The sequence below is a fragment of the Panthera uncia genome, chromosome A2 (assembly GCF_023721935.1).
Source record: "Panthera uncia isolate 11264 chromosome A2, Puncia_PCG_1.0, whole genome shotgun sequence".
NCBI lineage: Eukaryota > Metazoa > Chordata > Mammalia > Carnivora > Felidae > Panthera > Panthera uncia.
Window position 1 is genome coordinate 115,908,807 of NC_064816.1, and position 12,052 is coordinate 115,920,858.

General features: G+C 40.6%; 1 protein-coding gene across 3 annotated transcripts in view; it reads right to left on the reverse strand.

The window, feature by feature from the left end:
- CPVL (carboxypeptidase vitellogenic like) overlaps positions 1-12,052 on the reverse strand; it is a 127,742-nt gene that overhangs the window by 25,953 nt on the left and 89,737 nt on the right. For all 3 annotated transcript variants that reach the window (XM_049642936.1, XM_049642937.1, XM_049642935.1), the window contains one exon: positions 7,257-7,439. In XM_049642936.1, coding sequence (XP_049498893.1) covers positions 7,257-7,439 — 183 coding nt within the window. The remainder of the gene's footprint in view (positions 1-7,256; positions 7,440-12,052) is intronic.

Below are 12,052 nucleotides of genomic sequence, written 5' to 3' on the forward strand. Positions count from 1 at the left end.
TAGGTTATGTCTTCAACATATGAATCAGGAGGCACACAATAGTCCACAGCAGGTAACTATTATTATTATCCTTATTTTTTAGAACATTGTGCTCAAATATTGCCGGAGGTAACTTCAGAACCTAATGAGTTTCAGTAAGTACCTCTTTTATATTGCACCTAAAGAAAGCTTAACAAATACCTTTCAAGCACATGAAAAAATTACATAAAGGAGTATTTTATTTCCTGAGAACCTCCCTTCTACTGAGCTAACATTCCCCACCCGACTGGCAATTAAATATCAGAGGCAATATGACAGACATTGGCAAACGCGCTATGGGAACAAAATGAATAAAGTTTGAATCCCCTGCCTGTCATTGGATGATACAGGGTTGCTTACCTTCTCAGGGTCTGTTTCCTCATATGTAAAATGGAAATGACACTGTATGATTTGCAAGGATGTTCTGGTAATATCCACGAAGCGCCAATCACAATGTCCAGCACACGTGCTCAAGAAGCAAAGCTACTTTATCATTACTGAACATAAATGATGAACCCACCCTTATAACTCCTGTCTTTGATTGGTATATCTTCTGTTCCTTCCTATCTTTTGTTATTTTGTACACACAAAAAGTTACAGTGTGTTTTTCGACTGATCAGAACTACTGAAACACATATTTGTTAGAAAATAACAATAATAATAACAACAACAACAATCTTTTTTTTAAACTTTTTTTAACGTTTTTTTTTTTTTAATTTATTTTTGAGACAGAGAGAGACAGAGCATGAACGGGGGAGGGGCAGAGAGAGACGGAGACACAGAATCGGAAGCAGGCTCCAGGCTCTGAGCCATCAGCCCAGAGCCCGATGCGGGGCTCGAACTCACGGACCGCGAGATCGTGACCTGAGCTGAAGTTGGACGCCCAACCGACTGAGCCACCCAGGCACCCCAATAACAAACAATCTTAAAAGGCCAACAAGAAGAGGATTGTTTGGAAAATTAATTACATCCATTCAATGGAATATTACTTAAAGATAAGTTAAGAATTTATGCCATAACTCTGAAAATGTGATATATTTGATATAAAATCTGATATATTAAAAGAGGAGAGCACCAAGTGCCACTTCCTGTCTTGGCAAAGAAATTTGTTGCTCTCAAGCCTCCTGCTAAAAAACCAAAAACCAACGATAAACACTAGAAAAGCTGGACAAAATACAGAACACGCCCATTTAAAAGTCATGGTGATCTACCAAGGCAGCCAGGATGTGAGGAGTATGTGAGTTTCCCATTGTTGCTGTGACAAATTACCACATATTCAGTGCCTTTGTAACAACACACATTTCTCGTAATCCTGAAGGTTAGAAGTCCAAAATGGTCTTGATGGACTAAAATCAAGATGTTGGCAGAGTTCTGTTCCTTCTGGAGGCTCTAGAGGATAGAGCCTCTATCATTGTCTTTTTTTTTTTTTTTTTTTTAGCTTCTATAGGCTGCTTGAACTCCTTGGCTCACGGTTGCTTTTGCTATTTTCAAGGTCAGCAGTGTATCATCCTCAAATCTCTGGCTCTGACTCATCAGCCTCTCACTTGTACTTAAAAAAAATTTTTTTTAATGTTTATTTACTTTTCAGAGAGAGAGAGAGAGAGAGAGAGAGAGAATGAGAGACAGAGTGTGAGCAGGCAAGGGGCAGAGAGAGGGAGACACAGAATCTGAAGCAGGCTCCAGGCCCTGAGCTGTCAGCATAAAGCTTAACACGGGGCTCGAACTCATGAACTGCGAGATCATGACCTGAGCTGAGGTCGAATGCTTAACTGACTAAGCCACCCAGGCACCCCTCACTTATTTTTTTGTAAGTAAATTATATCCCCAACATGGGGCTCAAACTCATGACCCTAAGATTAAGAGTCGCATGCTCTACCAACTAAGGCAGCCAGGTGCCTCCTCCCTCATTCTCTTACAAGGATCTTTGTAATTGCATTGGGTCCATCTGGATAATCCAGAATAATTTTCCCATCTCTGGGTCAGAGGATTAGCAACCTTATTTCCACATGTAGCCTTAATTCCTTCTTCCATATGATATAACATATTGATAGGTTCCAGAGATTAGAAGGGCTACTTTGGGGAACCATTATTCTGACTACCCTAAGGGGCCAGGCTTACAAAGTAGAGAGGAGGGCAAAAAGCTAATTGGATATCCTGTGGTCCTTTCACCATAAAAGCAATGGTTGATTCAGGGCCAAGAGGCTACAAACCCTTTATTAAAGGAAGAGATAAGAGGCTGGAAACCTGCGTGGAACTTTGGGGAGACAAAAATTGGTGTTCATAGGCTGCCAAAGAGCAGAGGCCCTGGTTAACACTACAAATGTCAATTTAGGACCATGCAAATAGACCAGCTAACATACAGATTTAAATATAATCAATTCCAGACTTGATCAAAGTGCTTGACCCCTATTCTAACTGCCTGACAGAAACAAAGTAAAATCTCTTTGATGGAAAGTATCATCAGCCACAAACTCAGACTATCTCTATAATTCTACCTGCATAATGCCTGACATTCACTTGAAAACTTGTAGGCATACCAGAGAAAAGGATCTGGTTACCATGAAAAAATAGAATCAGGCTAATTGGTGATACAAATCTAAAATTTATCAGCAATGGGCATCAAAATAAGTGGATTAATGTGTTCCCGAAAAATAGATAACAAGGTGAGGAATAGATAATAATGTGAAAGTTGAGATCTATAAAAAGGAATAAAACTAAAATTCCAGAACTATAAAAAAACCAATTGCCATGATTAAAAAATAAATGGGCTAAATAATATATTCGGAATAGCAGCAGAGAAGAACAGAAAACTAGAAGACAGAATTGAAAATATCAAAACTGAAGAATGGAAAGAAGAAAGAACAGAAATAAAGCTATATGAAATGAAAAGGTCTAAGGTTCGCATAATTAGGTCTTCATGGGAGAGGAAAGAGAGAATAGAGAACAAGCAGGATTTGAAGAGATAATGACAAATATGACAAAAGATATCAAGTTATAGTTTCAAAAAGCTTAAGAAACCCGTATAACACACACACACACACACACACACACACACACACACCACACTTAAAATTACAGCTACATACACATAGTCAAATATTTTGAAAACCAAAAACTGAGAAAATCCTAAAAGTAGTCAGGTGGAAAAAGAAACCACCTCCAAAGGAGCAGTAATAAAATGGACAGTTTCTGATCAGAAGTGATACAAGTCAGAGGACAACAGAGTAATATCTTTTATGTGCTGAAAGACAATAACTGCCTAGCTAAAATTCAATTCCATGAAAAATGTACTTCTCAATTAAAGGTGACACAAAGACATTTTCAGACAACCAACAATAGAAATGGCTGCCAACACAACTTTACTAAAGTAAATAATAAAGAGATTTTTTTTTTAAGCAAGGAAAAATAATTCCAGTCTGAAGCATGGAAATGCAAGAAACGCTAAGGGGCAATTGAATGGGTAAATTTATGGGTAAGTCACAGTGACACTGGTTGTGTAACATGATGCAAATAACGGTTTGTGGTGTTTGAATTACATGTAGAATATTTTTTGCTTTTTAATTTTTTTAATGTTTTATTTATTTTTGAGAGAGAGAGAGACAGAGTATGAGTGGCAGAGGGCCAGAGAGAGGGAGACAGAATCCAAAGCAAGCTCCAGGCTCTGAGCTGTCAGCACAGAGCCCAATGCAGGGTTCCAACTCACAAACCGCAAGGTCATGACCTGAGCCGGTCAGACGCTTAACCAACTAAGCCACCCAGGCGCCCCCCCCCCTTTTTGTACTGTTTTTAATGATAACACAAAAAGGAGGCGAGTTGGCAAGGAAGATCTAAGGTTCTTGCGTTTATCTGGAAAGTGGTAAAATTCTAATTTATATTAGGATTGAATAAGTCTAGAATTTACATTGTACCCTTGAGTATAATCATTAAACAAGATTGCAGAATGTATACCCTGACAAGCTTATAGAATAGGGAAAAAAATGAAAATGATATAAAACATTTGAGTAATATTAAAGGACACAATGAGGAAGAGACCATTGAAATACAAATAAGACAAATAGGAAATAAACAGTAAAGTAGATTTAAACACAAATATATCAGTAATTACACTAAATGTAAATGGACTATCCCATTTAAAAAATATTGTCAGGCTCCATTAAAGAAAAACAAAACCCAATTATACACTACTTAAAAGAGATACATCTTAAATATAAGCATTCAGAAAGATTAAAATCAAAGAATTGAAAAAGATATCCCATGCAAATATTAATCAAAAGGAAGTTGGCATTGTTACCCTACTATCACCAAATTAGATTTTAGGGCAAAAAGCATCACTAGACATAAAATGGGACATTTCATAAGAATAAAAGATTTAATTTGCCAAGAAAGTATAACAGTTCTGAAGTTATATGTACTTAATAACAAAATAAATAAAGCAAAAATGGATGTAAAAGGAGAATAGAAAAATCATATGTTAAATATATATTACTTATAAATAATAATCATATTATATCATATAATATTACATATTATAATAATATAAAAATATATATTAGAATACTGTACCACAATGAAAATAAAGTGGCAACTGCTACATGCAAAAGAATAAGTAAATGTCATTAATATAAAGTCAAGCAAAAATGCCACACAGAAAGGGCATATAGAGAATATGTCCATTTGTCAAAATTCAAAATCTAGCAAAAGTAACCTCGGATATTAGAACTCAGGACAGTGGATACTCTGGGAAGAAGGGGGAATAGTGACCACAGTGGGGACATTGCTCTATTCTATTTCTTCATCTAGGTGATGGTTACATTTACCTATACATTTGCTCTGTGAAAATTCATTTACCTATACATTTGTGACTTGTGAATGTTTTCTATATTATGCTGTAACTCAATAAATAATTTCATTATAAGAAAGAAACGTGGCAGAATCAATCTTATATAACATTATTAAAATCCGTAAAATTTATGTAAAATTGTGTACATGGGCATCAATTAAAATGCAATTTCAGATGTTGAAACGTTGACTTTTTCTTTTCTCTTTTAAAAAAAAGTATTTGAATTGCTATAGAACCTGTTGTTTAAAGACAGACAAATAAATACCAAAAATGAAGTCCAGATTACTTTCTGCAAATGGAGAGCCTCCACTTGTCCCGGAATTCCAATCTTTTGGAATCAGTCTTCAGAGTTAACCTGCTGTTGTGGTTCCCAAGTCAATACCCAGTCCAAGACTGCCTGTGCTCCAGTTTACAGAAGCACACAGGACAGACACAGCTCTCACCGTCTTATCTCCAAATCCCTCTGCAGGTCAACAGACCCTCCACTCTTCATCCTTCCCCCCCCCCCCCTCCCCCCCCCCACCCCCCCGTTTTCAAACCTCACATGCATTCCGCCGGAACTGTTTCTACTCTGACTCATTTCGTTTGCTACGGCACTGGTTTTTAATTCTTTGGTGTAATTTATCTTGATTTAGAAACTATAATGTTATAAATTTTCCAACATAGTTTCCCTTTACGTGAGCCCAGAAATATGTCTCTCTGCTGTTTCCTTTGTCCCAGGTAGTCAACGTTACAAGATATTTAAATTTCTTACGTTATTCAATGGCTAGAATGACTGGGGCAGGGGAAGGAAGAGTACCTTTATACATTAGACTACCGGTAATTTCTACTTGATCTACAACCCTAAAATCTAGATGTTGACTAAACATCATTCCTTCCAACACAAATGTATATCATAACCCAGTGACCCTTATGAAATTCTTTGTAAACTTATTTACTATCCCAAAGTACCCAGTATGCCTCTGAGATTAATTTCTTTTTTTTTAATGTTTGTTTATTATTTTTGAGAGAGAGAGAGAGACAGAGCACGAGCAGGAGAGAGGCAGAGAGAGGGAGACACAGAATCCAAAGCAAGTTCCAGGCAACAAGCTGTCAGCACAGAGCTGGATGTGGGGCTCAAACTCACCAACCGTGAGATTATGACCTGAGCCGAAGTTGGATGCTTAACCAACTGAGCCACCCAGGCACTCCTCTGAGATTAATTTTTATTTGGAGCATGGATTTGCCTAGTGGTAAGCTCGGGTACTTGGAAAGCTGTAATTCCAAATATTCAAACCTATAGGATTGAGGTCCCATTGTTGCCTCAAATAAAAAATTGAGGAAAGGGGCACCTGGGTGGCTCAGTCGTTAAGCATCTGTCTCTTGGTTTTGGCTGAGGTCATGATCTCGCAGTTTGTAAGATACAGTCCCGAGTTGGGCTCTGTGCTGACAGCGTGGAACTGCCTTAGGAGTCTCTCTCTCTTCCCCTCCCCCACTCACACATGCACACACACTCTCTCTCTCTCTCTCTCAAAATAAATACATAAACTTTAGAAGAAAATTGTGAAGGGGTGCCTGGGTGGCTTAGTCCATTAAGCATCCGACTCTCGGTTTTGGCTCAGGTCATGATCTCACAGTTTTGTGAGTGAGTTCGAGCCCCACGTAGGGTGCCGCGCTCACAGTGTAGAGCCTGTTTGGGATTCTCCATCTCCCTCTGTATCTGCCCCTTCCCTACTCACGCTGTCTCTATCTCTCTCTCTCAAAAAAAAAAAAAAATCAAGTCTGGAAGATTTAAATTTCTTCTCTTGACTAAACAAAAGCTAACAGGGGACATTCTTAATTTCTCCAAAAACTTTCTGGAGGTAAATAGTGTAATCATCACATAGTCACCAAAGGAGCCCTGCTGATCCTTGAGAAGCTGAGACCTGCAAACTAGAGGCACAGTAGATGGGCTTCACCAGGAGCAACATCTGACCTCTAAAGTGGAGGTCACGCTAGGGGCATCAGATAGACAGATTTTTGTCCTGGGGCTCCATGTGTAAGACACAAATGTGAGCACAGAATTGCCAGAGGAGATTACGCTGAATCTAACTCAGGTTGTTTGTTCAAGCTCTCCTTTGTTCCCAAATAGACTAAATCTCTCATTAATGATTTGCCTTTCGGCGCTGAGTATGGTCTTTTTGATCGTCACCTTGTCTCTTGAATAATGTCTACACTTTCCTCTTGTTTTGCATGAGGCACTATGTACTTGAATGAACTCATACCACCCTGCTCTCTGGAAAGTAGGGCTGCAGAAGGCACACTTTGGCTACTGCGTGACTCTGTGTAGGATCAGCCATGCCTTATTGGTACTCAGGCTTTAGTTCTAATCCGCCCATCCCATTCCTCACAGCTTACAGGTCCCAAAGTGTTTCCATACCTGACAGAAGTCATCCACTTGCCGCACATAACCGGCCACTTCGTTATCGGATTTAAAGATCTTCCAGACTTTTCTTTCTGCCTGCTTGTATTTCCGGGATCCTTTCCACTTCATGGCCATCAAAGAGCGCTCTGTCAGGGAGGCTGCCACAATGATGTCCAGTTGGCCATTGTAGATCAGTACCTGAAATGAAACGGATCCGGGGGCAAATGCGGGATTCAGCAGGGGAAGGCAGCAAATCTATCTACGTATAGATAGTGTGTGCACGAGAAGAAAGGTAATGTGAGAGAGGCCAGTCCAGCAGGGGAGCGGGGTCATTTTCTTCCAGTTGGCCACACACCCCAACAACCTGAAATAAACTCAAGCCTGGTCTCAGCCACTGCAATTCTTCCAAAAGTTTGAACCTTCCTAGGAATCTGCACAAAGGCTTCTCTCAGTAGCTGGGCATTCTCTCGGGGGCTGAGAATCCATATTGTTCTCCCCTCTGACATTGACTTTACAGGGGTGACTATGATTTTTTGAGGCGGACAGATAGACGCAGGTGTCTCAGATCTGTTACACGTTGGAGGCAAATGTTTGCCATGCAACTTCTAAGACCTCCTTTTCTTCAACATGATAGCCACTTGTCGACAATGAGGAATGTCTTTTTTTCCTAGAATACATTTGTGTGTGTGTGTGTGTGTGTGATAAGTTGGTAGGTATTATAGGAGAACCAACCCTGAATCAAGATCTTGTCTTTTCTCCAAAACTAATATTCATTTGGCTTGAAAAAGAATTCATACACTATCCAATGCCGAGGAAGCATAAAAATGGCACCGCACTTGAGGAAAGCAATGATCCATTTTTAACAAAAAGATTTTAACATGTTGAGGCTCGCTGTCCCCGTAACCCCAGATTGTGAAAGGAATTCTATGAAAATAAGCCCAAAGAAATATCTATATATATATATATATATATAGCACCCTGTTTATCACGTCTTATAATGAAAAACTTGAACACAGCCCAAAAGTTCCATAATTAGTGACTGGTTACATAAACTACGGTACAGATTTTCTATCGGATAGTGCAAAACCATTTAAAATGTTTCACTGAACCGTGTGGCAATGTGATAAGCAATACTTGTCACACACGGTTAAGTATGAAAGCTGAAAGTCAAATATATTTCACAATTATAAGCGTATAAAATAGGTATACATATTTCCATATATGGCATGCACCTTTAAAGAAAAGGAATACGGTTGGTTAATTTAGGTGGCACAAAGCTGAGTAATTTTCTCCTTTGTTTTCCACTCTTCTTACGTTGTTTTTATGCAACTAACATGACCTTAATGCTCCTAAGGCATTGTCACTCAACTCCCAACAAAGAGGTTTTCCTCAACTCCACACTACCCTTTGACCTACTTGGAAGTTCTGGTTTTGCTCAAGTGAAGACCTTTGGTCGAATCCTCAAATTGGATAGAAAATGTTTCACTGCATATGTTTCCATCTCTGCCCTCCTGGTGCAGGCTTCTTAAAAGGCTTGCACATAATTAAACAGCCCAGGACTTTTACACACTCCAAATCCTCAAGCAGCAGTGGGCCAGGATTCAGTCTAAGATGAAAGGGCCCTGGGCCTCTCATGTTACTCCGTCACCACCACCACCTCCACTCTCCTGAGCAGAAACCCAAAGGGAAAACTCCTGATCGATTTAAAGCCTCTTTAAAAAACTCAACTCAACTATAGCCATAAAAATGTGCGTTGTTTATACAAAGACATTGCCTCAAAGACCTTGGGTACTTACGGTGCATGCAAAACTCCTACAGCTGTCTTGCCAACAGTATGGAAGCAATTACACATGATCTGTACCAAGGAACAAGGCTTAAATACTCCACCATCCTAGGAAGGCCTGATTAACAAAGATAATTATCTATAAAGTAGTTCCTCTTCCAGAATTCAATGAAAAGATGCTGATTAACTAGCAAATACACAAGTGCATCTGGCTGGTTTCCACTCCGTGGCTACTAAATGAAACCTGCCTCTTTCTGAGGGTCTCTTGTAGCTATCTCACTATCATCAGTGTATTTTGAAATTGATTTGAATGTGTTCTCTTGCGGGGATGCAAATCCACAGGTCACGGCAAAAAAACAGGCTTATTTATACAGCATTAGAGCACAGGTTTGTTGGACTGAATTGAAATGAAGTCCATGCCTGAGCCGTACCCTTTGCTATTCAAGACTCAACACAAACGAGAGCACTAACTCTCTGGAACGAGGCAGTGAAGGGCTGAACTGCCTAATTTTGTGCATGCGATGGGGAGAAGGCCCACTTCGGGGGGAGGGTGGGCAATGGAAATCTTCTTTTTAAAGCAAGGAAAACATTTTTAACTTCTAAAGGGCACACAAGTCAAATGCAAAAAAAAAAAAAATTAAAGATTAATGATCAAGCAAAGTGATTTCAAAGCTGGCATTTAAGGCTGCCAGCATTAAATATAAGAATTCTGGAGATTTTATTTTTATCTAAATGTCACATTTACTCTCATCAGCCCTGACAGGAATATTTCAGTTGCCTTTAGGGCTGGATGAGTGGGGAGATATCCCAGGATCCAGTAAGCCAAGAGGCTGGGGGAGGGGTGAGCGTGGAGCATAGGGGGGGGGGGGTGGTCCTGAAGCCCAAGGGCACACGTTGGCACACATTTGTTCCACTCCTTCCTCTAGGGTGACCAACAGCCCCGGGTTTGCCCTGGCCTGAGGCGTTTTCCAGGACGCTGGGCTTTCAAGCTAACCCTGGGACAGTCTGGGGCAAGCTTCTCCCCAAGGCTTGATGGTATTTTAAGCAACGAGATCTAAAGACAGAGAGGAGGAGACAGAAATGAAGGCGGCTTTCAGCTACCCTTGTCTTCTCAGTAGTGACTGTAACAAAACCAGGCACAGGAGGAGCACTGGCTGCAGCTGGCCTCCAGTGACACGTGAGGCAGCACCCCTAAACACTTTCCTTCCTGTTTCCTCGCTTTCCTTCCTGGACAGCTGCGAAGCCTCCTTTCAACGGCAAAGGCACTCCCTTTGGAAAATTTTCTTTTCTTTTACTCGAGGTCTGACCAGTTAGCGCGGTGAAATGGATGGTTTTGCAAAGACGTGAAAAAATACTTCTTATTAAAACATCAGCGAAGACTATGATTCTTTGTACTCTATGATTGTGACATTGTTTTTCTTAAAAGATGCTTCATCGGGGCTTCCGGGTGGCTCAGTCGGTCGAGCGTCCGACTTCGGCTCCGGTCATGATCTCACGGTTCGTGAGTTCGAGCCCCGAGTTGGGCTCTGTGCAGACAGCTCGGAGCCTGGAACCTGCTTCGGATTCTGGGTCTCCCTCTCTCTCTGCCCTTCCCCTGCTCGCACTCTGTCTCTCTCTCTCTCAAAAATAAATAACCATTAAAAAAAATTTAAAAGATGCTTCAAGCTTGGGAAAAGAATAAATCAAAATACCAACAGTTAAGGTAGCTGCAGTGTGGGTAATTTGTTTTAACTTGACTGTTTTCTAGGTGGGTTTTTTGTTGTTGTTGCTGTTGTTTTGGTTTGGTCTGTTTTTGAAAATGTGATTAGGGTGTTTTTATAATTAAAAAATAGTAAAACAAACAATAACACTAAGTTTGGGGAACCATGGGTGGCAAAAATGGGTCTTTATTAAGGAATAATTTGTATTAACCCAAATAGTACCAGATCTCAATTTTTTATGACAACTAGGCAAACAGCATAACTAGTTTGTTTGTAGATGATCTTAAAAATCCATTCCAGGGGCGCCTGGGTGGCTCAGTCGGTTAAGCGGCCGACTTCGGCTGAGGTCATGATCTCACGATCTGTGAGTTCGAGCCCTGCGTCGGGCTCTGTGCTGACAGCTCAGAGCCTGGAGCCCGTTTCAGATTCTGTGTCTCCCTCTCTCTCTGCCCCTCCCCCGTTCATGTTCTGTCTCTCTCTGTCTCAAAAATAAATAAACGTTAAAAAAAATTAAAAAAAAAATCCATTCCAGAATTCAAGCATTTATAAGAAATGGTAGAAGGTGGTTTCGATTTTAAGCATCTTGTTTGTTTGTTTGTTTGTTTGGTAGAGGCAAAGGCAGAGATGAGAAAACCATTTTTATTATGTTCTTTACCTCCCAAAGTGCTTTCACATACATATGACTTTATTCTCACGCTGTTTCTTGAGGTCAGGACGAGAGGAATTACAATGTCTGCCTCCACCTTACTGTTAAGGAAATTGTGACACAGCGAGGGGTCAGAACATGTCTGAGGTCCCAGACTTCCAAACTTCTACCCAGAACTCCTTAAGAAAGGAGCCAAATTCCTTCAAACCAACAGGCATTTACTGACTCCCCGTAGCTAAATGTTTTGTGCTACCGAAAGCCTCTGGCAAGGGAGAGTTGGTTGAGTGTGAGACACAGTTCACGTCTCTAGTTCAGAAATCACGTTGGTCTGTTGGTCCAAGTCTGGTGACATCTCTCAGTCATTTCTCACTTTGGCTCCATGGACAATGATGTGTGCAAGGACGTTATCCAGCTGGCAACAGATGTCTCACTTCTGTTGAAGGGAGTACCACTGATGAAGCAGCTGTGGCAGAGCTTGGGCTCCTTGAGAACGAGACTCTCCTGGCTCCATAGCCCTTGCTCAGTGCTGGGCATCCCAGAAAAAGTATTGACCCTGGGAAGAGTCAATTGCATTCTCTAAAGGTTTTCTATAATGCTGTACATCGATCATCTGTTGCTTTGGCCTGCCTAGGTCCACTCTCTCTTCCCCTGGTTCCTGGACTCCCACACCCCCCAATGGATC